Below are 23479 nucleotides of genomic sequence, written 5' to 3'. Positions count from 1 at the left end.
TTGAATCAACCCTTTTTTTCGCCAGTTCAATTCTGTGGCCCTCTGCGACAATTTACATGCCATGACGTGACGCCTATGATTTCTCTTTGCCAGGGAGAAACTTCTCGTTTGTTAATCCTAGCTCGCGGGAGGTATCGGATTAATGTCCTTAACCTCTAGGAAACCGCAGGCCCTTGAACATCTGCGACCTCGGTGGCCTACTACGTGGGCAAGGTTGATACCTTCCGGAGTCAGCCGAGTAGAGACAGGCAAATCACCTCGGCGAATCCGTTGACAGTCCGCCTGGGGAATAAGACATGGACTCTGTGCGGGCTCTCCCATTTCCTCCATCTCCCCCATAGTGAAGGGGATACGCGCAAGGATCCCTCGGGATCCCTGTACCACGAGCAGGAAGCCGAGCTTGGGATCTGCCTGGCCCAACAGCTTCTGAACAGACGTACCGGGAGCATTCTCATTATGTCCCCCTACAGAGCCCAAGTCGCCCTGGTGAACCGGCTTTGGGACTAGAGGTTCTCTGAGCTTCGGCCCCGCCCTAGGATTCAAACCGTGGATGCGTCGCAGGGGTCGGAGGCTGATGTTATCATCGTCTTGATTACACCGATATATATATCCTTTTTTCAGGGCAAAAAGCCATCACCGTTCGTCAATATCAACACTCTACCCACCTGGAAACTGCATACTTATGGCTGAGGCGGTAGATGACTGGTCACAAAAGCATGGCTGGTCAAAGCAACACAGACCAGTTCGTGGGAAAGTACACATTGGTGACAAAAGCGTTGCGTAAGTATTTTCTCTCCCAATATATTGCCTTGTGCTGACTATATGTGTATAGAACGACCTTGGTCTGGTTCGCCGCGAGACCCTCACCAGCTTTCAATAGGGTTGAAATATTGGGTCCGGCTTCTAAGAATGCTGGTCGTGGCGGGAAACGCAGCGGACAAAAAAAGGAATCCGCGGCTGGGTATGATATTCTTGTTACTAATTCACAAGACAAGGGAAATACTACCTAGGCATGTCCTTGACGTACAATCTGCCCGATTCAGCGACACTTGCTATGACAACCTTATACTGCCCCAACATATCGAGGCTTTGACGATTGCAAATCAGATGTCATGGCCCTCTGAGATCTCTGAACAAGCATGTACCACCAAGTGCATGTCATACAAATACGTCTCGCCATATATGTTGCTTCCCTCGAAGAAGCAAAAACCGCTCGAGACTGGCAAAGGTCGTCAGATTCACATATCTTAAAGATATCGAGTCCTTTTTGATAAAAGCTCCCCTGCCCCGGCACGAGAAAGAGCATAGAAATTGTACTCGTGACACACCCATTGGTTCTATCATGGAACCAGATACAGATTGTCTAGGGCCCCGTGTTGCATAATGCTGAGTCGAAGATTACTTTATATCGACAAGGAGAAGGCGAATCACGCCCATTGGCATATGGGACGCCTGCGAAAACTTATACTCGGATCATCTTGGCTCGGTTTTATTAATTTTGAAGCGAGCCTGCCTGTCCTGCGTTCGCACCGCACTGGAGGGCAAGACAGCGTAAAAGGCTTCTACGGCCGAACCAGGGAGAATCACCAGACGAAAGTATCACTGAATGATGGGGGTGGAACAAACTCTCGGAGCAGGTATACCTGTCAACTACCTGGTTTATCTATATGCCCCTGGCTAATCATCAGATAGCATAAACTACTTTAATGATGGCCTTTAATGCGATAATTCTGAACCCGCAGTGCAAAATCTTCATTGCAGGAATCCAGAAAGACCGAGCTCTCTACCTGTACCAATTGTACGAGGCCACCTGGTTACTCTATAAAGAGACGACCACTCATCAAAGAGGCGGTTTTGTCGCCCCACTGCTCCCAACCACATGCTTGCAAAACTCTATCCATGCATGATCTATATCTTTGTTGATAAGGCACTCCTTAGTAATTGGGTAAGTAAATGGGAAAGGTTCATGGATCCCATTTATGCTCTGATTAAAGAAATGGAATTTGTTGTGTGTCACAGGTCTATCTTCAAGAGTATGAATATTCAGAAGTTTGACAAGCGGAAGGATGGAAATCATCATGAAGCCTTTATCCTGCCTAAACATCTTCTTCTAAAGACCTGGATTGAGCTAAGTATTGCCTGGCAGTCTGGCAAAATCACCCTAGCTGACAAGAAGGAGTGAGAGATGATTACGCGTGACCTGCAGCTGGAGCTGCTGATCATACTCGCCAGCCCACTGATATTCGAAATTTGCGAGGTCCATCTGCGGCATAGTTTGTCCAAGACCAGGCTGAAAGGTCAGCTACAGAGAATCACCATCCATATTATGCCCATCGCGCGGACATTCTGCGACGAGTGCTACCTTTCCTTTAGTGACAGCAGCCCCATTGTCTGTATTCTCGACAAGTTGAAGGCATGCTGTAACCCGTACATTGGTTTCTTTCTGCTATTCCCTGCCCCTTCTCTAATATTCAATTATTCATGGAGCTCACAGAGATACTGGAGTGGACTATTAACCCGGCCACAGTATACCTAAACCATGAGTACCTTGGAGAGCTCAGGAAGCAGTCTAAGACGGCTTCTATAAAATCTAGGTAGATATTTTTTATTTGCCTTTGGACAGGCTCTGTGACTTCTTCCAAGCAACCAACTTCCTTAAATGCACCGCGAATGTGGTTCGGGCAACCATGCCTGAAACTCCCATTGAAGCATATCAAGGGCGTCGACAGCCCGCTCGAAGAGCCAGATTACCAGTTACTGGGAGAGCTCCGGAAGGAGCGCATGCAGCTGTTCAAGAAGGATGCCTTGGAAGTCAGGAGCAAAGCAGTATTAAAAGCCAAACTCGCGAGTATGACTCGTGCAGTTCGTGTCTGTGCTGCATTTCCTGGTCTCATCTGATATACAAAGCAGAATAATATTGTTTTTGAGAATATCACCACAACTGCGCCATGTATAAAGGATGAAGGAATCATCCCTCCTCCAGAAGATAGCCAGTGGGCTAATAATATCAATATGTTTCTGGAAGGTTCGACACGCTGATAATATCTTTGGATGCTTATTAGCAGTCTCAGGACTGAAGGAGATACTTACCAAAGCACCAGAGAAGCTGGTCATCCTCTCACAGTTTCCCATTGTCGCTGTGATTGTCTATCTGGTACGTCTCTTCTTCTTTGCTTGTTCTGACTGGCCGTACTTGTCAAATGAGAGCTGGCGATAACATTGCCGAACCAAAGCGCTGCCGCCGCCTCCCGACAGCTTTTGGAACTTTGTCATTTTGAGCGCGATATGGCAACTAGGCATTATCTTTAATATGCTCTGGTGGGAAAGTTCATTGCCAGTTATGTTCGCATACAGAGACCACGCGACTTCCATACGGTCAATCATCGCTATACTGAGCAGAGTAGCGCTGCAGGTTCAAACACGGGATCAAACTTCTCTTCTCTCCTTTCACCCCATGGATGGATCTGAGAAGATTGAAGGATTAACCTTCCTATCAGCGACGAACTTGGTGAGAGTTACTGAAGAGAATGACAGAGAGGTGATCTGCTATTTGTGTCTCTTCTCGCAACTAATGACAATGCGCAGTTTCTTGGGGTTGGCCTGGAGAGGCTTATGAAAGTCATGGACAAAACCAACTGATAAGGAAGCCTGGATCGTACAGCAGACATTCTGTTTCCTATCACATTGCGGGAAGATATAAGCCATCACTCCTCTTATAAATATGCTTGTTGTTCAGATATTCTGAATATGTTTTGATGAGCTTAAACCTACGTGGACTACATGTCCATTGCAGGCTGATCAAAGGTATCCTTAAGTCATCGATACCTCTGCGACGATATGAGGAAGTCCCTCAGATTTATGTGCATCTATTATGGCGATAATCGGCTCCAGAGAAGCAATTCTCTGTATATCCATGATCGCCTAACTAAAGACCACCCAATGTTTACTCCGGAAAGTGACAGCCGATACTCCGTGGTTCTCACAACCTATAACGCACTGGGAAAAAGACATGGGCTATCCGCTGTATCCGATTGGTATAATTCCAAGTATGCCCAAAATTTTAAATCGACTGTGGCGAGCTGGGAAAGGTGTTGGTAAGCAGAAACAAGCTACAAAAATGATGAATCTAGAAAAGAAATGGATATGTGGCAGTTATCTGCACATCTCAATCTAGCCTTGGACTGACACATACTAGTCTTCAAAATCCGTCTTTCGGCAGAAGGCATCTACAGATCAAGAAGAAACAGCTTCTTCTAAGCCTAAAAGTTCGATTCCATTACTAAAGATATCATCAGAAATCTTTCCGGGACTTTGACTAGGAACCTATGCACGACATGATATTCCAGCATCTCCTCACTCAGAAGATGTCCGCCTCCTTCATGGCTGTACCCACTGCAACCAGCTATACACGGTCCCTGAGCCGTTACGACACTTCACATCTGCAGCTAACTGCAGCATTTATCCGAGCATTGAGCGAAGTCAAAAGTTGATATGTGCCAAAGTGACTATGAAAGTTCCAGACAGAAAGCTGTATGGACAAGAAGGATGCTGGTGTAGTTATCAGCGGTGCTGATGATACGACTATCGAACTTCAAGCCGTTTCAGAAGTTGCTAAAGATACCACTGTCACTTCACTGAGATGAAATAGGCATGGGGCATACCAGATCGAGGTGAAAGTCTCACTACTATTGCAACTCATGCTGAAATGTCTGCGAGACCAGGTCTTATTCTAGAAGGTAAAGGGGCATAGTGTGGACTTACTTCCCCAGAGAAGAAGTGTACATCAGTGCCGTACTAACCGGGGCTGGTAGAAGTACAAGTAGGGGATTCTGCGGAGTGGGATGAGTTTTCGAAATGCTTGCATGGCGCTGACAAAATCTCACTGATACCGTAGATACTCGGATTATGGGGGATTGTTAAGATCATACATTCTCCTCGGGTACAGCTGGGTACGCAGGAAACTACCAAGTTCCGAAGGATATTAGCAGAGTATCGATTTGAGGAGCTTCAAATGACTATTCGAGGCTCCAATGGAGGAACTTTCTTTTGGGCTGTTTCATTTTCTCCCTTACTCCTTTTATTAGATGAAGGGACCAATTAAATACTATGTAGCTAGCTATACAGCGTGCGCAACCAATATCAGTCTATTGGATTAAGAAAGATTACCATCCTAACAATATCGTACATCTCCAAATTCACATGTCATAAGTCGTAACATCGCCCTGGCTGGCACTTACGCCAGTCATGCTAGTGCGATGCATAGGCAATATACGCCCATCCAACCAGCAGCATCTCCGCACGTAAGCGAACCGCCCAGTGCGGAGATGATTTGAGCCCGGTGGATCGAGCCGTGGGCACGTGTCCGGCACTACCTCCAGCTATGGATGATAGCTAATATACACCGCATCGGTCTTCCGTGCGGATTGCGGCATGTAGCCAGCCAGACCTGCAGACTGGAATACGTGCCCATTTGAAAAAGTCGTGGCCTGAAACAGTGGATCCGATGCTGAAGGTTCTGGCATTAGTCCGCACCTGCATGGGAGAGATTCGGACAAGGAGTTGGCCAGGACCGCGAGGCAAGTCAAGAAGCCAAAGGAAAAGAGCAAACGGAAACCGAAGCCGTTCAAAGCCCCTTCAGACGAGCATTTCTTCTCTCCTCGTCCATCTTGGCCCCCACACGGTCCAAGAAATCCATGCGACCCAGGAACCCCTCCTTCGCTTTGCTGTGCACGTTGAGCTCGTCCTTGATTCCAGCCTGGTCCACGTATGCAGCCCAGTCCAGACGCGATTTCTCGACCGTGTTGATCTTCGGTCCCCGGGCGTTCTCCTGCCCAGCCGTCGCCTCCGTAACGGGCTGTTTCTCCCAGCTCTTCTTGATCGTGCCGGTCGGATTCGGGTCGAAGCGGGAGGGTCGTCGAAGGGGTCTGCGCAGTTTGAGGGCGTCTTTGGCGTTCGCGGCGTGGTCGACATCTGCAGCAGTTACGGTCTCCGCGTCCTTCTCGCCCGCCAGGAATAGCTTAGCCTCCGCTGAATCCTTCGGCACAATTTTCTCTTCCGTAATCATCTCTCCGGCAAACTTGTACGTGCGCTTGATCTTCACCATTTCTTCGGTATAGTTCGTCTGGGGTTCCTGTGCCGAAGGAGTAGCATCGTCACCTCCTGCCGCTTCTCCGTCGTTCTGTCCAGCCGCAGGCGTAGCATCTTTGCTCTCATCCTGTGCTGACGCATCTACTCCCGAGTCTGGAGCGTTCATCTTCGCCCATAACGCATCCACATCAACCGTAGCGCCGTCGATCTTCGCGAGCGGTTTGCGCTCTTCTCCACTGTAGCAGTATCGTGTCAGTATAATCCCAGATCTAGTAGACTGTCAGACAAATAGACACCACGTACATTCGCATCTTCATCGCGCGCGTCCGCACGAAACCTCCTGTTCCCCCTTCCTCGTCATCATCAAGATCCACATCCACGTCCTCATCTCCCTTCTTCCTCTTCTTATTCTTCGCCTTCTGAATCATCGCCTCATCCCCAGACGCCAGTTCGTCATCATCGCCGGCTGTTTGAGCATCCTTAGTATCCTTCTTTCGTCGCTTGGGCGCTGTCTCGTCGACAGCCTCCTCTTCGTCGGAATCGGACATGCCCGAGTCGGCGTCATCTTGGGCTGCGTCGAGCTGGAAGTCCTCGTCTTCGGCGGAGTCATACTGCTCGTCATCCAGATCAAGATCGGCGGCGGGAGAACCCATGTCTGGTGGCATTCTGATAGATAACTGTGATGTATATGTCTGTTGCTGAAGTGGAAAAGTGAAACGCTGCGAAAGACGCGAGATTCTGCCAGGGCGGTGGAGGATACGATAGTTGATTATGTAATGAATACAGCCAATCGGAGCCAGGATGCGCCGATGGAGATGCAGTGATAACGCCGAGGTTGCTGCGATAAGGAGAAACTGTGGATGCCCTTCTACAACACCTTCCAGCAATTCAACAACAAAACTTACTTACACATTGTGTCAGAATCACTCATGCCTCCAATAAACGGCAGGGCATAAAGCTGTCCCATGAACCCCTCATCTCCATACTAAACCCTCTGTCAACGGGCCGAGCCGCGCGCTCGGCCAAATGACTACTAATCATTCCATCTACCGAGGATGACCGAACCTGGACCTCTATATCAACCTACGGCGTCTCGAGGTGCCTTTGAATATTATCTAGCTATTTTTTATACACAAAGCTTGGTTTATTCAATTGGCTGCCATCATGACTACTCGGTCTCCCAACCCCGTCGCCCTAGTCGTGGGCGCCTCTCGAGGCATTGGCCGCCAGATTGCTATCGACCTTGCGAAGAACGGATACACCGGTATGCCAGACACATTCTAATCATGTATCATCGCTAACAAAGAACACTTCGTACAGTAATCATAGCCGCCAAATCTGCCACCTCGCCAGATCCCACAGCACCCTTCCCACCAGACCCTAACTCCCCCGCCTCCACCATCCACACCGTCGCCCGCGAAATCACCCTCGCTGGCGGCACCGCCCACCCCGTCCAAGTCGATGTGCGCGATCCCAGCCAGATCGATAACCTGGTAAACGAGACTGTACGGATTAGCGGTGGTCGGCTGGATGTCCTGGTCTACAATTCTGGTGCGATATGGTGGTCGTCTGTTGCCAATACGCCTCTCAAGAGGTTCCAGCTGATGCAGCGGGTTAATCCGGAGGGTCTGTATGCGACAATCATGGCGGCGTTGCCGGTATTTGAGAAGAACGGGTGGAAGGGGAGAATTGTGGTGGTCTCGCCGCCGATTTATTCGAGGTTTTTCAGGGGAAAGACGGCTTATGCTATGGGTGAGTTTGTGGGTCGGGGAATAGGGTTCTGGGTAGTGCTAACAATACACAGGCAAGGTCGGGATGAGTGTACTCACTCGTGGCTTGGCTATGGATTGGGTGAGAGAGGGCAAGTCGGATATGGCTATTACTAGTATTTGGCCTGCTGCGGTATGTTGACTATCCTGCTTTGAGCTGTGGCTGGCTAACGGTTAAATGAATAGGCTGTTGAAAGCGCAGCAACGGAGATGAATCCTGCAAACAATGGCGATTCGCGAAAGGCTGATTTGAGGAAGCCGGTAGGTTCCTATCAGCATACACGTTCCATTGTGACACACACTAATATAACATAGACGATCTTCTCCGACGCAATCCTCGGGATCTTGAACACACCAGCACACGTCGTGAACGGACTTCTAGCCCTCGATGAGGACTTCTTGCGTGATTACTGCGGGGTGACCGACTTCTCCAAGTACTCCGTCATCCCCGGAAGCAATCCAAGACGCATGATGCCGAAGGAGATGCCCGTGCTAGAAGTCGCGGAGCAGGACGACGAGGGAGTGAGGATGGACAGTAGCAAAGGGAAGGGAGAAGCGAAGCTGTAACGCCCCAGCCTTACATTACATTCAGGAATCTAGTGAATACCCTATCATGACTATATCAATTTACCTATTACTCTCACAACACATCCACCAACACCAACATCACACCCAATCCAACCAACCCAAACCAGCCCACCCAATCACCTCACCTCATTCAAGTCCCAGGATACTTCTCCACACCCCCCACAGAAACCTTACTCTCCCCCTTCATCCCTCCCCCTGCCCCCATTCCACCCCCAATACCCTCCAACCCTCCACCAAACCTCCCCCTCAACCCGCCAACCTTCCTTTCAACCCAAACCCCTACACCAACCACCACCCCCATAACAACCTCCAACCCCAGCAACACACAAAGCAAGACAAATCCAGCGCTTGTGACATCACAATCCCGCTTGAAATGCACCGGCGCTGTAACATCACCCCCGGTAGCATTATAACTACCGCTCGTACTAGCACTAATAGTGCTATTCCCACTCACAGAATCATATCCATCCCTCACAACCCCCCACTTACACGTCCACGAATGCAGCGTCTCCATCTCACTGAACCCGCTCGGATGCTTCGCTCCGGGCTGGTAAATCACGAATATGAGGCCCACGAGCGCGGCGATGAAGCCCGAGAGGGCGGTTGCTGCGGCGAGGAGGTTGAGGAGGCGGATGTGGGGGCGGGGCTGGTTCATTATCAGTATCACTTGGATATGGATGTTGGTGTATGGGAACTCACGGAGGGAACAACGGCTGTAACGATGTAAAGCAAGTTCTGGAATGCTATCACGCAGCCGCAGGCGAGTAGGGCAATGGTGGGTCTGAGATCTAGGTTCAAGGGCCAGAGATCGAGCCACACTTGTGCGTATGGGGAGGTTTGGCGGTAGTGGTGGAGGGCGATGGCTTCGCAGGCGATCGTTGGAATGGTGATTAGGAAGGTGAGGATGGCGAGGGCTAGGCGCGTGTGTCGGAGGTGTTGGGTGCGGGTGAGGAATTTGGATTCTTCTTCGATGGAGGCGGTTGAGGTTATGGTGGTGGTTATGGTGGATTCGGTGGAGATGCTGCGGTCCATGGTGTATCTTTTCTTTTTCTAATGTTTTTTTTATGGGGTGGGTGAGTGATGGGGAATAGAGAAGTGTAGAGAAGAGGAGCCTTGCCAGAAGGCTGAATAGGAGATTGAATGAAAGAAAGAAGGGTATTAATGGCAGAAGGAAGGGTATGGATTGAAGCTATAGACGGTAAGGAAGGTAGTGTACAGACAAGATAAAAAAGACCCTGACGAGAAAACCTGCAGGCATCAACTACTTATGCAAGCAATGAATAGCCCATCTTAACTTCTGCAGCATTCTTCAGCTGCCAAAAATAAGAATGGTCTCACACAAAGCGCGAAGAGGTGAAACATCTTCACGAGAGCCCTTCAGCCATGAAAGCCTAATAGCCGCCCATGGGAAATGCGCCGCGCCTATTTGCTGTCTCCTGCATGAGCGCGAAGACGCAGGAATCCTTCAAACTGACTTGATGCAGCCTTGCCTCCTTCGGCGCTTAGAAGAGGTCGGTGCATCAAGCAGCGCGAATGGATGACTTGGTCTTGGACAAAGGCACTCGGCTTCTGTGTAACACGTCCGTCGCTTCCTGTTCTATTGGTGTGAATAAGCCCGGTTTGAAACGCCACTCATTTGTGTCGAACATCATGGATCAAAAGGAGACATCGGCTGATGGGCATGATAGCTGCCCGGTCCTATCGATGGTACATTCCTGCACCACTCGTTCCATCCTCGAGGTTGAGTTGAAAGTTGGGGCCTGCGCCCCTTCTAGTATGGGAGGGTTGAGCATAAGATTAATCCAGGCCAAAGGACTGCAGCTTTCACATGATCGGTTAGCATCACTGCATCCTGTGGCTTTGATGATTCCACCAATGCCAGACAGGCCCGATGGGGCAACTTATTCTCTCTGAAAGCGCATGCCTTGCTGGGCTACTGTTATGCCTCGATCTCTCAGAGTGCACGCATCTCAATCCCCAGACTCGACCATATATCAGGCTCAATCACATCATTTTGCTCATGCGCGGAGATTTCTCTGCATATTCTCCACATCCTGTTGGCCTGTTGGAGGTCTAGACTCCGCTCTGAAAATTGCCCTAATGGGACATTCTCCGCACCGTCTGTTTGTCCAGCTTTCTTGGGTATGCAGCTTGTAAATTTCCCATCACTAGAGAGCATCCACAGTGGTATGGACAATGAGACAGACGCCATCCACCTCAGAGACGTGTATACGTTATACAGGTGTCGATCATCACCCAAAAGTAGCGCGATGAAGAAGTGGCACGGGACCTGTATACAGACTATGAATGGGCCATGGACTTCATGTCCCACCCCCTAAAATAACGTCTACGACTGTTCCAAGGCGGATATTGATCGCGCAGCTCTTGGCTAGGCGAGCGATCAGCACTGCAATCTTCCCTTCGGCATATTCAGCCAGCACATGTCTCTTCTTAGTTTTCAGCCTACGGCGAAGTGAAGCCGATCATCCGAGAACAAGCGATTTCAAAGTAAACTTCCGGTCTCCGTGGAAAACTCATCTGGGGTCCCCACAAGCCACCATATAATTGAAACACGCACACTTCTCTGAGAGTGGGCAACGGGATAATTGCAGCGGGACCATGGGGTCCTCGGGGCCCGAAATTCCTGCCAGACAGCGCGACTCACAGTCAGTCTGGACCTAGGGCTGTAAACAGGCCTTGGCTTCGCCAAGCCTACGGGTATTGCTCCGTAGGTACTCAGTACACCTGCGCCAGGACCACGAGCTAAAGCCACCAACTTGTCGCGAATCACATTTGTGCTGATTGATACCGGATGAATATTAAGCCCTGATGTGCAGATCATCGCAGTTTTCCTCAAAGCCAAGCCAATCAGTGCCTTCTGGATAGTAATGACACGCGGCGTCTGGGGTGTTGGACTCTTGAGGGACATCATTAGGCGGTCTTGGCGGGCGAGCTTCATCGCAGCGTCCCCGCGGCCGATGGTCTTGGCCGGTGGGAGGGATTCGTCATCTTCCTTCCTGGCAAGTAGATTCATCACTTGAGCACGCTTTCGCTCATTTTTGGCCGGCAACATTGGATAGAGCAAGCAGGGATCAGTACACGCTCGTCATTGATTCTACCCACTGCTGACGACAGTTACTTGTCTTAGGAGTTTGGTATCGCTTCGGCAAGGGAACATACTCCGCGCAATGGCAAATTCGTCCGCGCCCAGATGGGTATAGACTGCACAGTACATCGGTAACGCGCACTTTGATATCGACTCTCATGATGGAGGGAGCAGCATATAAAGACCCTTCATCCGGGAGGCATCTGAGGGAGACATCCAGCAGAAAACAGTCTCTTCAAGGCCTCTCTAACTTCGACCCCCTGCAAATATCGCCTGTTTCTTGTCCAAATCTTTTGGACTTCATCTTTAAGCTCCCTCAAAATGCATGTCCAGAGCGTTATCAAGTTGGCCGCGGTAGGATGCGCAGTTCTTGCCACTGCTCATCCCGGCCACCAGGAGAAGCGCGCCAACTCTGACCTCCTGGATTTCAAAGCCAACATGCGTCGTGGCTTGGAGAATTGTGCTTCCAAGTTCGAGCGTAGTGGTCTTAATGCTCGTGCCGAGGCTCGCCGTAGGGCCTTGGTGGACCTCCACCGGAGGCGCCTTGCTGGGCGAGATACTGACTCGGTCCTCAACAAGTCCCATCTTGTGACCGGTTCTGATGTCACACCCGACTCCTCCGCCAGCGAGGTCTTTGCCAATACCAGTACCTGCATTCTGAACCCAGAGGGTGAGACTGGTCCCTACTATGTCCCTGGCGAGTACATTCGGTCGGACGTCCGCGAAGACCAGTCAGGTGTCCCCGTGGTGATTGAAGGCCAGTTCATCAACGTTGAGACCTGCGAGCCAATCACCGACCTGTACTGGGATATCTGGAACTGCAATGCCACCGGTGTCTACTCCGGCCTTGTCGCCAACGGCAACGGAAATACCGATGACACTTCCAACCTGAACGCCACCTTCCTCCGTGGTATCCAGAAGACTGACTCTGACGGTGTTGTCACCTTCGAGTCTCTCTTCCCGGGCCACTACTCCGGCCGTACCACCCATCATCACATGGTTGCCCACCTGGATGTGACTGTGCTTGACAACAACACCATTACTGGCGGCACTGTTGCGCATATTGGTCAGCTTTTCTGGGATCAGGATCTCATCAACGATGTGGAGGCTACTTACCCTTACAACACCAACACCGTCACGCTCACCACCAACGCAGAAGACCGTGTCTTCTCCGACGAGACTGAAAACTCCGACTCTGACCCTGTCTTGAACTACGTCTACCTTGGAGACAGCTTAGACGATGGTCTCTTCGGATGGGTGACTGTCGCTGTCAATGTGTCTGCCACCTATGACCCTAACTACAGCTTCGTCTACACCTCCAGCGGTGGTGTTGCTGTTGATGACGACTCTTCCACTCCCGGTGGTGGTCAGTCTGGTGGCAGCCAGCCTAGTGGTGGTCAGCCCAGTGGTAGCCAGCCTACTGGAGGCCAATTCTAAGAGAGCCCTGGTATAGATGCCACGGGAGATGACAGGATGATGCGGTGAGACTCGAGAGATTGAAGGCACTGTGTGTTTCGTGATAAAGCTTCAAGTTAAGAATGATAGCACTCGTTTGAATACAACTTATGCGTGATTTTCACAAAACCGAAACTATTGCCATTGGTTGTAGTAGACGGATGAACTGTAGTCCTGAAGGGTAAGCAAATAACTCAATGTAAGTAGATGTAGAGTCTGTTTCTTCACAGCGACCAAGGCCGTAATCATTTGACGGTAAGCGAGGGAGTATTAGCTATCAGTCATCAGAACACTGAGTTACGATGAGTGTAACGGCTGTTTGTTAGTTCATAGAACACAATAATCTTGAAAACCGCCTGTATCATTGTAAAATACCCTCCACATCCCGAGCCTTTCGGAGCGACGCGATGTAGAATGGAAGGCTCCCTATTTACCCAGGAGTAGTAAGCGCCAGGATGTCAAGCACCGCCGGCGGACACCCCCGTGACATCACATGCCCACACCCCACACCAACCAATCACAAGCAAGGCGGTCATGGATCCCAAATTCCCCCGCGACAAAAAATTGGCGGGGAAAAACCGGCCCATGGGAATTTCTTGTACGTATTTGATTTCCCCCATTTATTGAATATTATACATCATTGATTGGATTCAGTATTTGGTTCATGCTGTTTCCTCGAATCTTCAGACCTAATTTGGTTATACCTCGGTACTCAAAGTTCTACTATTGTTCGGGAAAAAGAATGCCTCTCTCCAAGCTGCAGGGCGTGAAGCTCCCCGCTTCCGCGGACTTTCATGGTGCGTACTATTTTTTCTACTGAATGACTGCCAATTGTGTCCGGTGTTGAGGGGGTTAGTTGCGCTTAGGAGGTTTCAACTTGGCTAATGGGGATTGGTGGAGTTAAGTGCATCTTCGCGATGGTGATATGATGGAGCTTGTTACTCCTACTATTAGACAGGGTGGTGTCAACACCGTTTTTGTTATGGTAAATTCAACACTCTATACCGCTTTGAACTTCTGACCATATTTATATGTGGTTGGTGGAACTGCTGCATTGCAATTGGGACAATATAGTAACTTGGATGTCTTTCACCAGCCGAACTTGGTCCCTCCCGTGACCACCGTTGACCGCGCGCTTGAGTACAAGCAGCGTCTGCAGGCCATTGAGCCCAATGTGAACTATCTTATGTCTCTGTATCTCCATGAGACTATAACCCCGGAGACCATCATCGATGCCAAGAAACGCGGCATCACTGGCGTCAAGAGTTACCCGGCCGGTGTCACTACTAACTCCTCCTCGGGCGTCATCGACTACACTCAGTTCTACCCCGTCTTCGCTGAGATGGAGCGTCAGGATATGATCCTCAACCTGCACGGTGAAGTCCCATCCAAGGGTGATGTGACCGTTTTGACGGCAGAAGAGCGCTTCCTGCCAACCCTGCTCCAGCTGCACGAGAAATTCCCCAAGCTGAGGATCATTCTCGAGCACTGCACCACCGCCGCTGCGGTTGAGGCTGTCAAGAAGTGTGGCCCTACTGTTGCCGGAACAAGTGAGGACTCTTTCCATAGCTGAATAATCGTACACTAACAGCTGTTCTAGTCACGGCCCATCACCTGTCGATCATCATCGACTCCTGGGCTGGAGATCCGTTCTGCTTCTGCAAGCCGGTTGCCAAGACGCCCGCGGATCGTGATGCCCTTTTGCGCGCAGCAGCCTCCGGTAATCCCAAGTTCTTCTTCGGATCCGACAGCGCACCTCACCCGGCCGTGTCCAAGAGAGGAGGCGATAAGATCGCAGCCGGTGTGTTCACTCAGCCCCACACCACCCAGCTTGTCATCGACGCGTTCGAGCAAGCTTGCCAGAATGGCGTCTTGAAGGAAGAAGACATCACCCCTGAGATCATTGAGGGTTTCATGAGCAAGTTTGGTCGCAATTTCTATGGCATTGGCGAAGAGCAGAAGGAGTTCATCGTCATCGATAGGAAGGATGAGAAGATCCCGAACATCTTGAAGTCGGACAAGGTGGATGTTGTTCCCTTCAGACGGGACCAGCAGACATGGAGCGTGTCGTGGTCTGCATGAGTTCAGTCGACTGAGTGAAAATAGATCTCCTTGATGGATTTGGAACAAAGAACCATCCCAGTGTTCTCGGTTCACGCCCTTTAGGCTGATTTCTTGTCTCCTTGCGTAAGCATTCCCGTAACAGCCTCAAGAGCCTGTGCCTCTGCAATATCGATCTTACGGCCAGCCACGACGGTAGTATTATCACTACCAACCGCCAGCTGACCAGCCCTTTCGAGGTGCAGCCTAACTCTGCTCTCGATGTACTCGCGTCTCGCATCGGCTTTGGGTTCCGTATCCATTTTATCTCCGGATTGTGGTAGAGTCGCCAATTTCGGCCGGAGTTCCTTGAGAAGCGCTTGTAGAGCAGGGAGCTGAGACAATATGAACGTGGCGTTCGTGGTGATCGGCGTATGTTGGGTGTTTGATCCGGTAGCGGCACCGACACGTAGCTGCTGTGCAGCTGGGCTAGAAATCAAGAAAGACAAGTCCAGGTTTGGTTGACCGTTGGGTGTGACACCATTCTCCTGTTTGGCGGTCTGCGCATTCGACAGGATGGAGCGTAACTGAGCAATTACGGCCTCATTACGTGCGCTTTCCTGTTTCAGCACCCGATTCAACTTCTTGGTTTCGTGTAACTTCTTCCGCTGGGCGGAGATCGTTTCTGGAGTGGGGGCATCGGAGGGGGGCTCCAGGTTCAGATTCTAATAAGGAGCCAGGCTGGTTAGAAGAGAAGGGGAGCTGGAAGATTGATAGGTCAACATACCTCGTAGTGCTTCAGCCGAATCCATCCCATCAGATCGTCGGGTACCTTGAACGTATTGCGCAGCACGAAAAGCTCAAATTTATCGAAAGTTTTGTCGACTGTCGCCTCGAGCAGTGTTTCTAGCTGATGTAGTCCATTTTCGATTTCCAGCTGTGCTTCTGGGTAGATAACATTCCCGTCTTCGTCGGTGTCAGGTATGGTCGAGCCATTGTTCGCATGCGAGAAACCCAGGCGCTCCGGAGGCGTGCCCAGTAGACCTGTTTCAAGACTTGAAATAGCTTGATAGATCAAGTTGTTGATCGAGTTGATAATGTCATCTATGAGAGACTGCGCCGAGTCAGCCTGGGTTGTTTTCAACAGCACGTCGCCAAAGGGCCATACGAACTAGGGGCGTATAGCTGAAATGCTCTGTGAGCAGGGAAGTTGTCGCGTCACTCATCCTGATATCTTCCTGTCAGGGTTCATGATCTAGATTTCGTATTGAGGGGAGAAGGAGGTTTCGGACTTCTTAGGTAGACGCGTTTGCGCGCGAATGCGGGTTAAAACAGTTGGTTTCGGTCCGCCGCGTGAGGAGACCCAACTTCCGTTGGAGCCAAGACTGTGTACCTTGAGGACGCGGGGTTCTGCCGCCCACACATTTAGAGATTGTTCTTAGAATTCAGTCTTACTTTCCATTCCGTTTTACAGCCTGGGTGTTCTTCCATATTCAATGCTAGTCAATCCAACAACTAGCGTGGATTTATTGATCAAAACTTTTGGTGATGGCTTATGATGCGAAAGCTAGCTCCGTTCTTCAACAAGATCCGATATGGTGTAGTGGCTAACATCGCCGTCTCTCACACGGCAGCCGGGGGTTCGATTCCCCCTATCGGAGCTCAAATTTCCTTTTTTGTTTATTACCGAGTACTCCATCCTATTATTATTATTACATTTCCTTTCTACGGAAACACTTGACTTACATTTTTGCACCTGACGCTACTCGATGTTGCTTCTCCTCGAATCTCCTCCTATGGTCAAATAGTAAATTGCCAAGTCTGACTCAACATCACTCATAATGTATACACTCGATCATGAGTCATATTTCCATCCCAGGAGTGCGCTAAGCCACGTTCATTCGACTCACTTTCCCGTTTCAGACTACGGCGATCATCCAGGGCATCAGTATAGTACGTGATCTGATGCGATGCGGTGGATCTATCAGGCCTTCCATGCAACATACTTTGATCATGCTTACACATATTGTTGGAATTGGCAATATGAGCAACATAGTAGACTTCCAGTTGATGGCCTTTGGTTATGTCGCACTAATTTTTAGCAAGAATATATAACCTGTGAACATGTCTTCAATCATCTCAGCATACAATCAAACATTTCCAGGAAAGTACCAGAACCGAAGAGTGTGATAGCTATTGAGATCATGGCTTCAGAACCATCGACCGAGACGCAGCAGAAAGTTCACGATGCCCCAGAGCAGGACTACGAGCGTAGCTCGACACCCCAGCCGAATGCTCAATCAAGAACACCAACGCCTACTTCCTTCGAGACGGGTTATGACTCTGTCACGTTAGGATCACAGAAGCCGGAGCCTGTGGAGAATAGACTTCGTCCTGCAGCAGGTATATTTCAAGACTGGTTCCCTGGCAGGGTCGCTAATTCAATCACAGACATAATCAACCGTATTATCTGGGACCCTGCCTTCGATGGTACCAATTACGTTATTGGGTATGAAGATCGATTCGAAGGACGCTTGGAGTCTGGTTTCAATGCGTGGAAGAAGGAGACAACCGACGAGGAATTTATTCCTCAACACCGGATCCTCTATATCAAACGTCGTTCGGATGGAGAGATCGTGTGGGACAGGAGACGGAGAATCGACAAGATATTCTATAGTGGCAACTCTGCCTTTGACTATCTTGGGTTTTTGGCTTGAGTGTGTTTGTCGGTTCCATTATGCGGACTGGCGATTATGACTGGGATGTGGTTATTCTATCGTGAGCCTCGTGCAACTGGTCGGTGGACACTTGTGCATGGCAAGGCTGATCCGTAGCTGCCTTCTGGGTGTACCGGGCAGCCCTACTGGTTGTGATGGCTAGTACCTGCCTATCTACAAAGATATAATCTACCGCGTTGGGAGCCAGTAATGGCAGGAAGTACTACCTCTTAGGAGTATCATATCTCCCGTCTAATCAGCGTCTCAACAACCATCGCAAGGAATCTAAGTCAGTCCTACATAACTTTTTATACTGCAGCAAAGAAATAGCGGGCAATCTTTACGAACTTCATAAACATCTACGCCGCAATGACCGCAAGGCGCCACAGGATTGACTTTTCCCTGCGAAGACGGCGTAACGATTTGTCGAACACGTCGTCCGGCAGTATCTCACCACCAGTACCTGTTCTCCAGTCACCTGTGACGTTTCAAGCATTTGCATCAGTTAATGTCTCCGAGGCAACACTCAAGCAGAAGAATAAACTAGAAAGGGCACCTGTGAGGCCATCCATGTTCTTAGAAGAGAAGGATGATGACGAGGCCCCGATTTCTGCTCTGACTGGCGGTGCACCTCTGGATGTCAAGCCAGCTCATGTAGAGCGGAAGAGTGTTGAGGAGAAGCCGATGACTCGAACGAAAAGCCAGTACTTCGAAGACGCCTTTAGCACAAGGGGTCCGTTGACCTCACCCAGAACCCAGATCAGCCAGGATTCGGTCGTGGTGGTAGAGATTAAGGTCAACACCAAGGTGCGTGATGGTCTATATCTGCTCATAATCCCCAGCAATGAGAGTATGATCATTGTATAGTTCTGACCCCAGGTGCAGGTCAAAGAAATGGAGTCGCTTGCCTCGAACATTTCGTCCCATATGGCACGCATCTTCCAGAAATCCGAAACACTTATGATGACCACCATTCAAGAAGACGCGTGCATCCAATTCGGGAGAGTGAATCTACCAGCCTACCTGATGAAAGTCTTTGCGCTACCATACCTCATCGCACCGATAACCAACCTTCGTAGCACCATTCTGATCCAGGCAGCACTGCAAGAAATCCTCCATGTGGCTCCAAACCGAGGAGTCATCTTATATATTCCAATTCCAGAAGAGAACTTCGCGACCAACGGAGTGACAATGATGGGTGAAATTGCCCGTTTGGAGCGTTCTTCCCCAGATCATGGCTCTGGTCTATTCAAAACCGTCTCACGAACCATGAGTCGAAGGCTGAAATCCACCAGCTCGCAGAGCGCGCCTATTTCGGTTGCAACTACATCTTCCTGGGCTTGTGGTGGCACACAGGCGCCATCGCCGGGCAAAGAGTCACTAGCAAGTGATGCTACGGACAGCGATGTCAAGTCGAAGTCAGGTACAAAATCCAGGGGCTTCCGTCATTTTCTTAACCGTCAAGGTTCAGAACGGAACGGAAAGTCCGGGGATACGCGGTAGTAGCCTACATTGACGTGACCATTACCCCAAAACATTTCTCTTGTTCATGTTGTACTTACACTCTTTGTCATTATCATTCACTTTCGCCATCCAACGAGCCTTTTGTATTTCCTTAACAGGTCACTTATTGCCATCATGAGCAAACTGTGCGGAAGTTTCAGCGGTGATCGATTGTATTCACGGTAGCTACCTTCTTTGAATTGAATTTTGTTTTGTCTATTGGCCTCTTTACTACCGCTGATAATTCGAACAACGCCCGTGACTTAATACTTCTTTCTTGTAATCCTTGTCTGCTACTTGGTCCCCCTGTCGCTCTCGAAAGAACGGTGTACCATATCATCAAACCTCAATCTCTTTCCCTCACACACACACACACACACAGCACACTCAGTACGTATGGAGCCAAGCAGCTCTACAGGGGGTCTCTTAGAGATCCAAGGTAGCCTGTTCGATGCTCCAGAGGGAGCAGCGCTGATCCGTACGTTTCTCTATCTACGAATATGAATGTAACTAATTGATGGAAACAGATGCATGTAACTGCCGTGGCACCTGGGGGAAGGGGATAGCACGGGTCTTCCGAAGCAATGTGCGTCTCTCGTAGTATTTCACCTAGGGTTCTATGCAAATCTGACTAAAACCTAACAGTACCCTGCTGCATATGAGGTTTATCGATCCTACTGCCGACAATTCTCTTCCAAGCCCAGATACAATACTATCACAACAAGCGATGGCACACGAAAAGCTCGACTGCCAGAAGGAACTGCTCTCATTATCCCACCGCAGAAGAGAGATCATGAGAATAATCGCAGGAAACGCCATTGGATAATCTGCCTTTTCACGTCACGAGGGCTCGGAAGGATGGTCAGTCCTGAAAATATAGTGCTGGAGAACACCGAGCTTGCCATTGCAGATATGAAGAAACAACTTGATCACATTGAAGACCAAGAGGGTAGTCTTCTTGAGCTCTGGTCGTGTCGGTTCAACTCTGGGTTGTTTGGTGTGACGTGGGCTCGCTCGAGGGAGATATTGGAGAAGTCGGGACTTGATGTTACAGTAGTGACACCGGCTGATGACTGAGCGCCTGTATCGGGTTTAATTATTGTCAATGCATAGGTTGATAATATTTGGTGCGGTCTGAGATCATTAGGACAGGGATGAGGTAGGATGGTGCATTCCATTGAATAGTGACGATATTCTTTCCGACTTCAATAGAGTTAGATCAATCACCACCGCTCATATATATCGTGTCTTAAGTGATAGTGTAGCTCGGTACAAAAAACCAACCCCACCCTGCAAGCTATGCAGCTCATTTCAAGTGAAAACAGTACAGTCTTCTATCAGCTACCTTCTATAAAAGACTGAGAACTAACAACGATGATAAACCCACATATATTGTATAGATAGCAAATCACCTGACCACGCGTCACGGACCCGCGCATCCGCGCAAGAAGACCAAATCCCCGCGACGAATACACCTTACCATCAATTGACCACCAAAGTAACGAACCTCGATACAAAGACCCAACACACCATGCCTCCCGAGCGAAAACCCGCGCAAAAGCGCAGACAACTCCCCTTCAAACCACCAAGCCGAACCTCCTCTACCGCCGCTGCCCCAGCATCATCATCATCAACTACCAGCAAACCCAAAGGCAAAGCCACAACAAAATCGACAACAACAACAGCAGCAAGCAAACGAGGTCCAAAACCAAAAGAAGCATCAGCCAAAGCCTCCTCATCCAAATCCGCACGCCCCCGACCATCATCACCCAGCCCTGCCGACTCCGACGAAGACAGCAACAACGACAACGACAACGCTTCTTCATCCCCCGCCCGCTCAGACGCATCATCCCCAGAGCCAGAGCCAGAACCGGACTACATTCTCGCGGAGATCATTCACAAGGATCAGCCTTCTGATGACGTGCTCACGAACGATCCTGTAATTCCACCGAAGTTGTTGACAAGGTTACTGCATCATCATTTCCAGAATGAGAAGACGAAGATCGCGAAGGATGCGAATACGGTTGTCGCGAAGTATGTGGATGTTTTTGTGAGGGAGGCGTTGGCGAGAGCGGCGTTTGAGAGGACTGAGGCTGTTGGGAAGGGGGCTTCGGTTGGGGATGGGTTCCTCGAGGTTTGTCTTTTCTCCCTCTCTCTTTCTCATGTTTTGTGTGTTTAGTTGATTTCGGTGTTTGTTGACTATGTTTGGTTTAGGTTGAGGATTTGGAGAAGATGGCGCCGCAGCTTGTTATGGATTTTTAGATGGGTTTTCTCTTCTATATGGGTTAGGTTGGAGTTTATGGGTTGGGGTTTATGCTTTTATGGGTTATGATACCAGTGATTGTACTGTAAGTGATGCTAAACCTGGAGATTTTCGAGCGAATTTAAAAATTATAAGTTCATAAACGTAGCTCTATGTACTATGTGCTCTGTATGCGTCTATATCTAACATGAATAGTAGCTATGCCCAACTTGGGTATAAGATGCTGGTCCCATTACTCCGCAAAAACACCAAATCTTGAAACGTGATATCAACCGCTCACCAGGTTGTCCGGAGTAGTCGCCGTGGCAGGCGTGTTAGCTGCCCCGTCCGTCTTCGAAGGAGTGGCAGATCCCTCTGCAGTAGGGGTGGCCTTTTCAGACGACTCGTCCGCCTTGGGCTTTTCGCTGCCATCGTTCTTCTTCTTCACAGTAAGCGCGCCCAGTTCGACAGCCTCCTCAGGCAGTGGTCGGATGTGTGGCTGGCAGATCCACCAAGGTCTGCCGTATTCGGCAATGGTCGCCTTGGATCCGGTCAATTCTTGGTTCGGGTCTTTCTCAAAGCGTTCCGGGAATTGCTCGTATTCCTTGAGACCCTTCTTGATTGCCTGCTCGACGAGAGCCAGGACATTCTCAAACGCTGGCATATCGCCAGGTCTCGATCTTGCCAACGCATCACGGACATTGGTATGCACAGAGACCATAGGGCGGAGAAGCTGGAAGAGATGGCCCTGCATGACACCGAGACTGGGAGAGGCCGCTCTCTTTGACTTCTCGCGCTTCTGCTTCTTCTTGGGCGGGCCGTCTTCGGTTTCCTCGGTTGTTTCGGTTGTCTGTTCAGGTTCCTCTTCCACTGCGTCCGATGGAAGATAAAGCGGCTTCCTGTCCGGAACAGGCTGTTCAAGCACGTACTTGTAGATGATGTCCAAGTACCGCCGTAGCATGGCGTCGATACGATATCCACCCTTTCCATCCCTGCCCCGCCAGTATTCCCTCCCTTCACTGCCAACTGGAGGGGGCTTGCTGAAGATCGATGGATCGGACAAGTTGCCTTCCGCACTCATGACACCATCAGCACCTGTCTCTTCCAGACAACGATCCAGATCCTCATAGTTCAAGTTGTTGCCATTCGCGAAGATGACCGTCTCTGGGGGAAGGTTATCGCGGAGATAGCGAATGTAGCTCCAATCAGCCAGTCCGGTATTGTGGCCTTTCTGTTCTCTTCTCCGTCCGTGCACCGTGATTATGTTCGCACCAGCGGACAAGATCATCTTCGCATATTCGAGCGTCTTCTCTTTCGTTTCCTGGATACGGAATTTGGCAGTGACTGGGATCGAAAGTTCGTTGTGAAGTCGGTTGATCAGCCTGTAAATCAGATCCCAGTCTTCCTGGAGGAAAGCACCGTAGTGACCCCTCTTCGCAATGCCTTGGGGACATCCCAGATTGAGATCAACCGCATCGCAGTATGGAGCCACATGGCGCGCGGCTTCCAAGAAATCATCAGGATTATTGGCGCAGAATTGTACGAATAGAGGCCGATCGAACGAAGGGTTTCCGTCGAGATATGGCGACTCATCCTCGCCTTTGCCGGCGGCAGCGCGAGTAGGGTGGAAGTGCTGTACGCGGACATTCTCTTGCTCACGGAACAAGCGCGCATGGTACATGGGGGAGTATGCAAGAACCTTCTTCTGGTCTTCCGGTGTCATGAACGACCTAGTGAGCATGCGCCACGCCTCCGGGACGATTAGTTGTGATCGAAAATCACGTTCATAGAGGAACCTACAAACTCAGACCGGTCCACCATAGGTGCAATAATGTACTTCGGGCTTCCAATACTCTCGTAGAACTGTCTTCCAAGGAGCTTCTTTCTCGGTTCAGCAGCCGCAGCTACAGGCGCATTCTGGTCTGCGACGCTTCCTTGCGGAGCGGGCTGTGTCTCCGGGACCGCCATTTTC

At 50.0% G+C, this 23479-nt stretch overlaps 12 protein-coding genes and 1 non-coding gene across 13 annotated transcripts; 8 read left to right on the top strand and 5 right to left on the bottom strand.

The window, feature by feature from the left end:
- Positions 1 to 5623: 5623 nt before the first annotated feature.
- swc5 (putative Swr1p complex component (Swc5)) lies at positions 5624 to 6752 on the bottom strand (the record flags this gene model as incomplete). The annotated part of the gene is made up of 2 exons (XM_035499389.1): positions 5624 to 6323; positions 6391 to 6752. The coding sequence occupies 2 exons, from the start codon at positions 6750 to 6752 to the stop codon at positions 5624 to 5626; spliced, it is 1062 nt and encodes a 353-aa protein (XP_035355282.1).
- Positions 6753 to 7251: 499 nt separating this feature from the next.
- On the top strand, positions 7252 to 8423 carry AtWU_04277 (short chain dehydrogenase family protein; the record flags this gene model as incomplete). Its single annotated transcript, XM_035499388.1, has 5 exons — positions 7252 to 7351; positions 7408 to 7839; positions 7892 to 7989; positions 8043 to 8117; positions 8172 to 8423. 5 exons carry the CDS (start codon positions 7252 to 7254, stop codon positions 8421 to 8423), a joined length of 957 nt encoding a protein of 318 aa, XP_035355281.1.
- A 151-nt stretch (positions 8424 to 8574) lies between these two features.
- Positions 8575 to 9476, bottom strand: AtWU_04276 (uncharacterized protein; the record flags this gene model as incomplete). The annotated part of the gene is made up of 2 exons (XM_035499387.1): positions 8575 to 9090; positions 9144 to 9476. 2 exons carry the CDS (start codon positions 9474 to 9476, stop codon positions 8575 to 8577), a joined length of 849 nt encoding a protein of 282 aa, XP_035355280.1.
- Positions 9477 to 10947: 1471 nt separating this feature from the next.
- AtWU_04275 (aminotransferase class-III family protein) lies at positions 10948 to 11517 on the bottom strand (the record flags this gene model as incomplete). Its single annotated transcript, XM_035499386.1, has 1 exon — positions 10948 to 11517. The coding sequence occupies one exon, from the start codon at positions 11515 to 11517 to the stop codon at positions 10948 to 10950; it is 570 nt and encodes a 189-aa protein (XP_035355279.1).
- Positions 11518 to 11871: 354 nt separating this feature from the next.
- On the top strand, positions 11872 to 12987 carry AtWU_04274 (intradiol ring-cleavage dioxygenase; the record flags this gene model as incomplete). The annotated part of the gene is made up of 1 exon (XM_035499385.1): positions 11872 to 12987. The coding sequence occupies one exon, from the start codon at positions 11872 to 11874 to the stop codon at positions 12985 to 12987; it is 1116 nt and encodes a 371-aa protein (XP_035355278.1).
- A 760-nt stretch (positions 12988 to 13747) lies between these two features.
- On the top strand, positions 13748 to 15087 carry AtWU_04273 (dihydroorotase; the record flags this gene model as incomplete). Its single annotated transcript, XM_035499384.1, has 4 exons — positions 13748 to 13802; positions 13911 to 13990; positions 14102 to 14555; positions 14606 to 15087. 4 exons carry the CDS (start codon positions 13748 to 13750, stop codon positions 15085 to 15087), a joined length of 1071 nt encoding a protein of 356 aa, XP_035355277.1.
- An 80-nt stretch (positions 15088 to 15167) lies between these two features.
- On the bottom strand, positions 15168 to 16271 carry AtWU_04272 (MIND complex subunit MTW1; the record flags this gene model as incomplete). The annotated part of the gene is made up of 3 exons (XM_035499383.1): positions 15168 to 15770; positions 15833 to 16159; positions 16218 to 16271. The coding sequence occupies 3 exons, from the start codon at positions 16269 to 16271 to the stop codon at positions 15168 to 15170; spliced, it is 984 nt and encodes a 327-aa protein (XP_035355276.1).
- A 363-nt stretch (positions 16272 to 16634) lies between these two features.
- On the top strand, positions 16635 to 16706 carry AtWU_t110. The gene has a single exon. It is a non-coding gene; the product is annotated as a tRNA-Glu (tRNA).
- A 543-nt stretch (positions 16707 to 17249) lies between these two features.
- Positions 17250 to 17762, top strand: AtWU_04271 (DUF504 domain-containing protein; the record flags this gene model as incomplete). Its single annotated transcript, XM_035499382.1, has 2 exons — positions 17250 to 17448; positions 17497 to 17762. The coding sequence occupies 2 exons, from the start codon at positions 17250 to 17252 to the stop codon at positions 17760 to 17762; spliced, it is 465 nt and encodes a 154-aa protein (XP_035355275.1).
- A 369-nt stretch (positions 17763 to 18131) lies between these two features.
- AtWU_04270 (MIF domain protein) lies at positions 18132 to 19265 on the top strand (the record flags this gene model as incomplete). Its single annotated transcript, XM_035499381.1, has 2 exons — positions 18132 to 18569; positions 18648 to 19265. The coding sequence occupies 2 exons, from the start codon at positions 18132 to 18134 to the stop codon at positions 19263 to 19265; spliced, it is 1056 nt and encodes a 351-aa protein (XP_035355274.1).
- A 396-nt stretch (positions 19266 to 19661) lies between these two features.
- AtWU_04269 (ADP-ribose 1''-phosphate phosphatase) lies at positions 19662 to 20342 on the top strand (the record flags this gene model as incomplete). Its single annotated transcript, XM_035499380.1, has 3 exons — positions 19662 to 19743; positions 19793 to 19851; positions 19911 to 20342. The coding sequence occupies 3 exons, from the start codon at positions 19662 to 19664 to the stop codon at positions 20340 to 20342; spliced, it is 573 nt and encodes a 190-aa protein (XP_035355273.1).
- A 454-nt stretch (positions 20343 to 20796) lies between these two features.
- AtWU_04268 (CENP-X/MHF2 family protein) lies at positions 20797 to 21527 on the top strand (the record flags this gene model as incomplete). The annotated part of the gene is made up of 2 exons (XM_035499379.1): positions 20797 to 21399; positions 21480 to 21527. The coding sequence occupies 2 exons, from the start codon at positions 20797 to 20799 to the stop codon at positions 21525 to 21527; spliced, it is 651 nt and encodes a 216-aa protein (XP_035355272.1).
- A 269-nt stretch (positions 21528 to 21796) lies between these two features.
- On the bottom strand, positions 21797 to 23475 carry AtWU_04267 (tRNA-dihydrouridine synthase family protein; the record flags this gene model as incomplete). The annotated part of the gene is made up of 2 exons (XM_035499378.1): positions 21797 to 23257; positions 23308 to 23475. The coding sequence occupies 2 exons, from the start codon at positions 23473 to 23475 to the stop codon at positions 21797 to 21799; spliced, it is 1629 nt and encodes a 542-aa protein (XP_035355271.1).
- Positions 23476 to 23479: the final 4 nt, after the last annotated feature.

Source organism: Aspergillus tubingensis (assembly GCF_013340325.1).
Source record: "Aspergillus tubingensis WU-2223L DNA, scaffold_6, whole genome shotgun sequence".
Lineage (NCBI taxonomy): Eukaryota > Fungi > Ascomycota > Eurotiomycetes > Eurotiales > Aspergillaceae > Aspergillus > Aspergillus tubingensis.
Note: the sequence above shows the minus strand (reverse complement) of the source record. Positions and strands in the feature narration are given on the sequence as shown.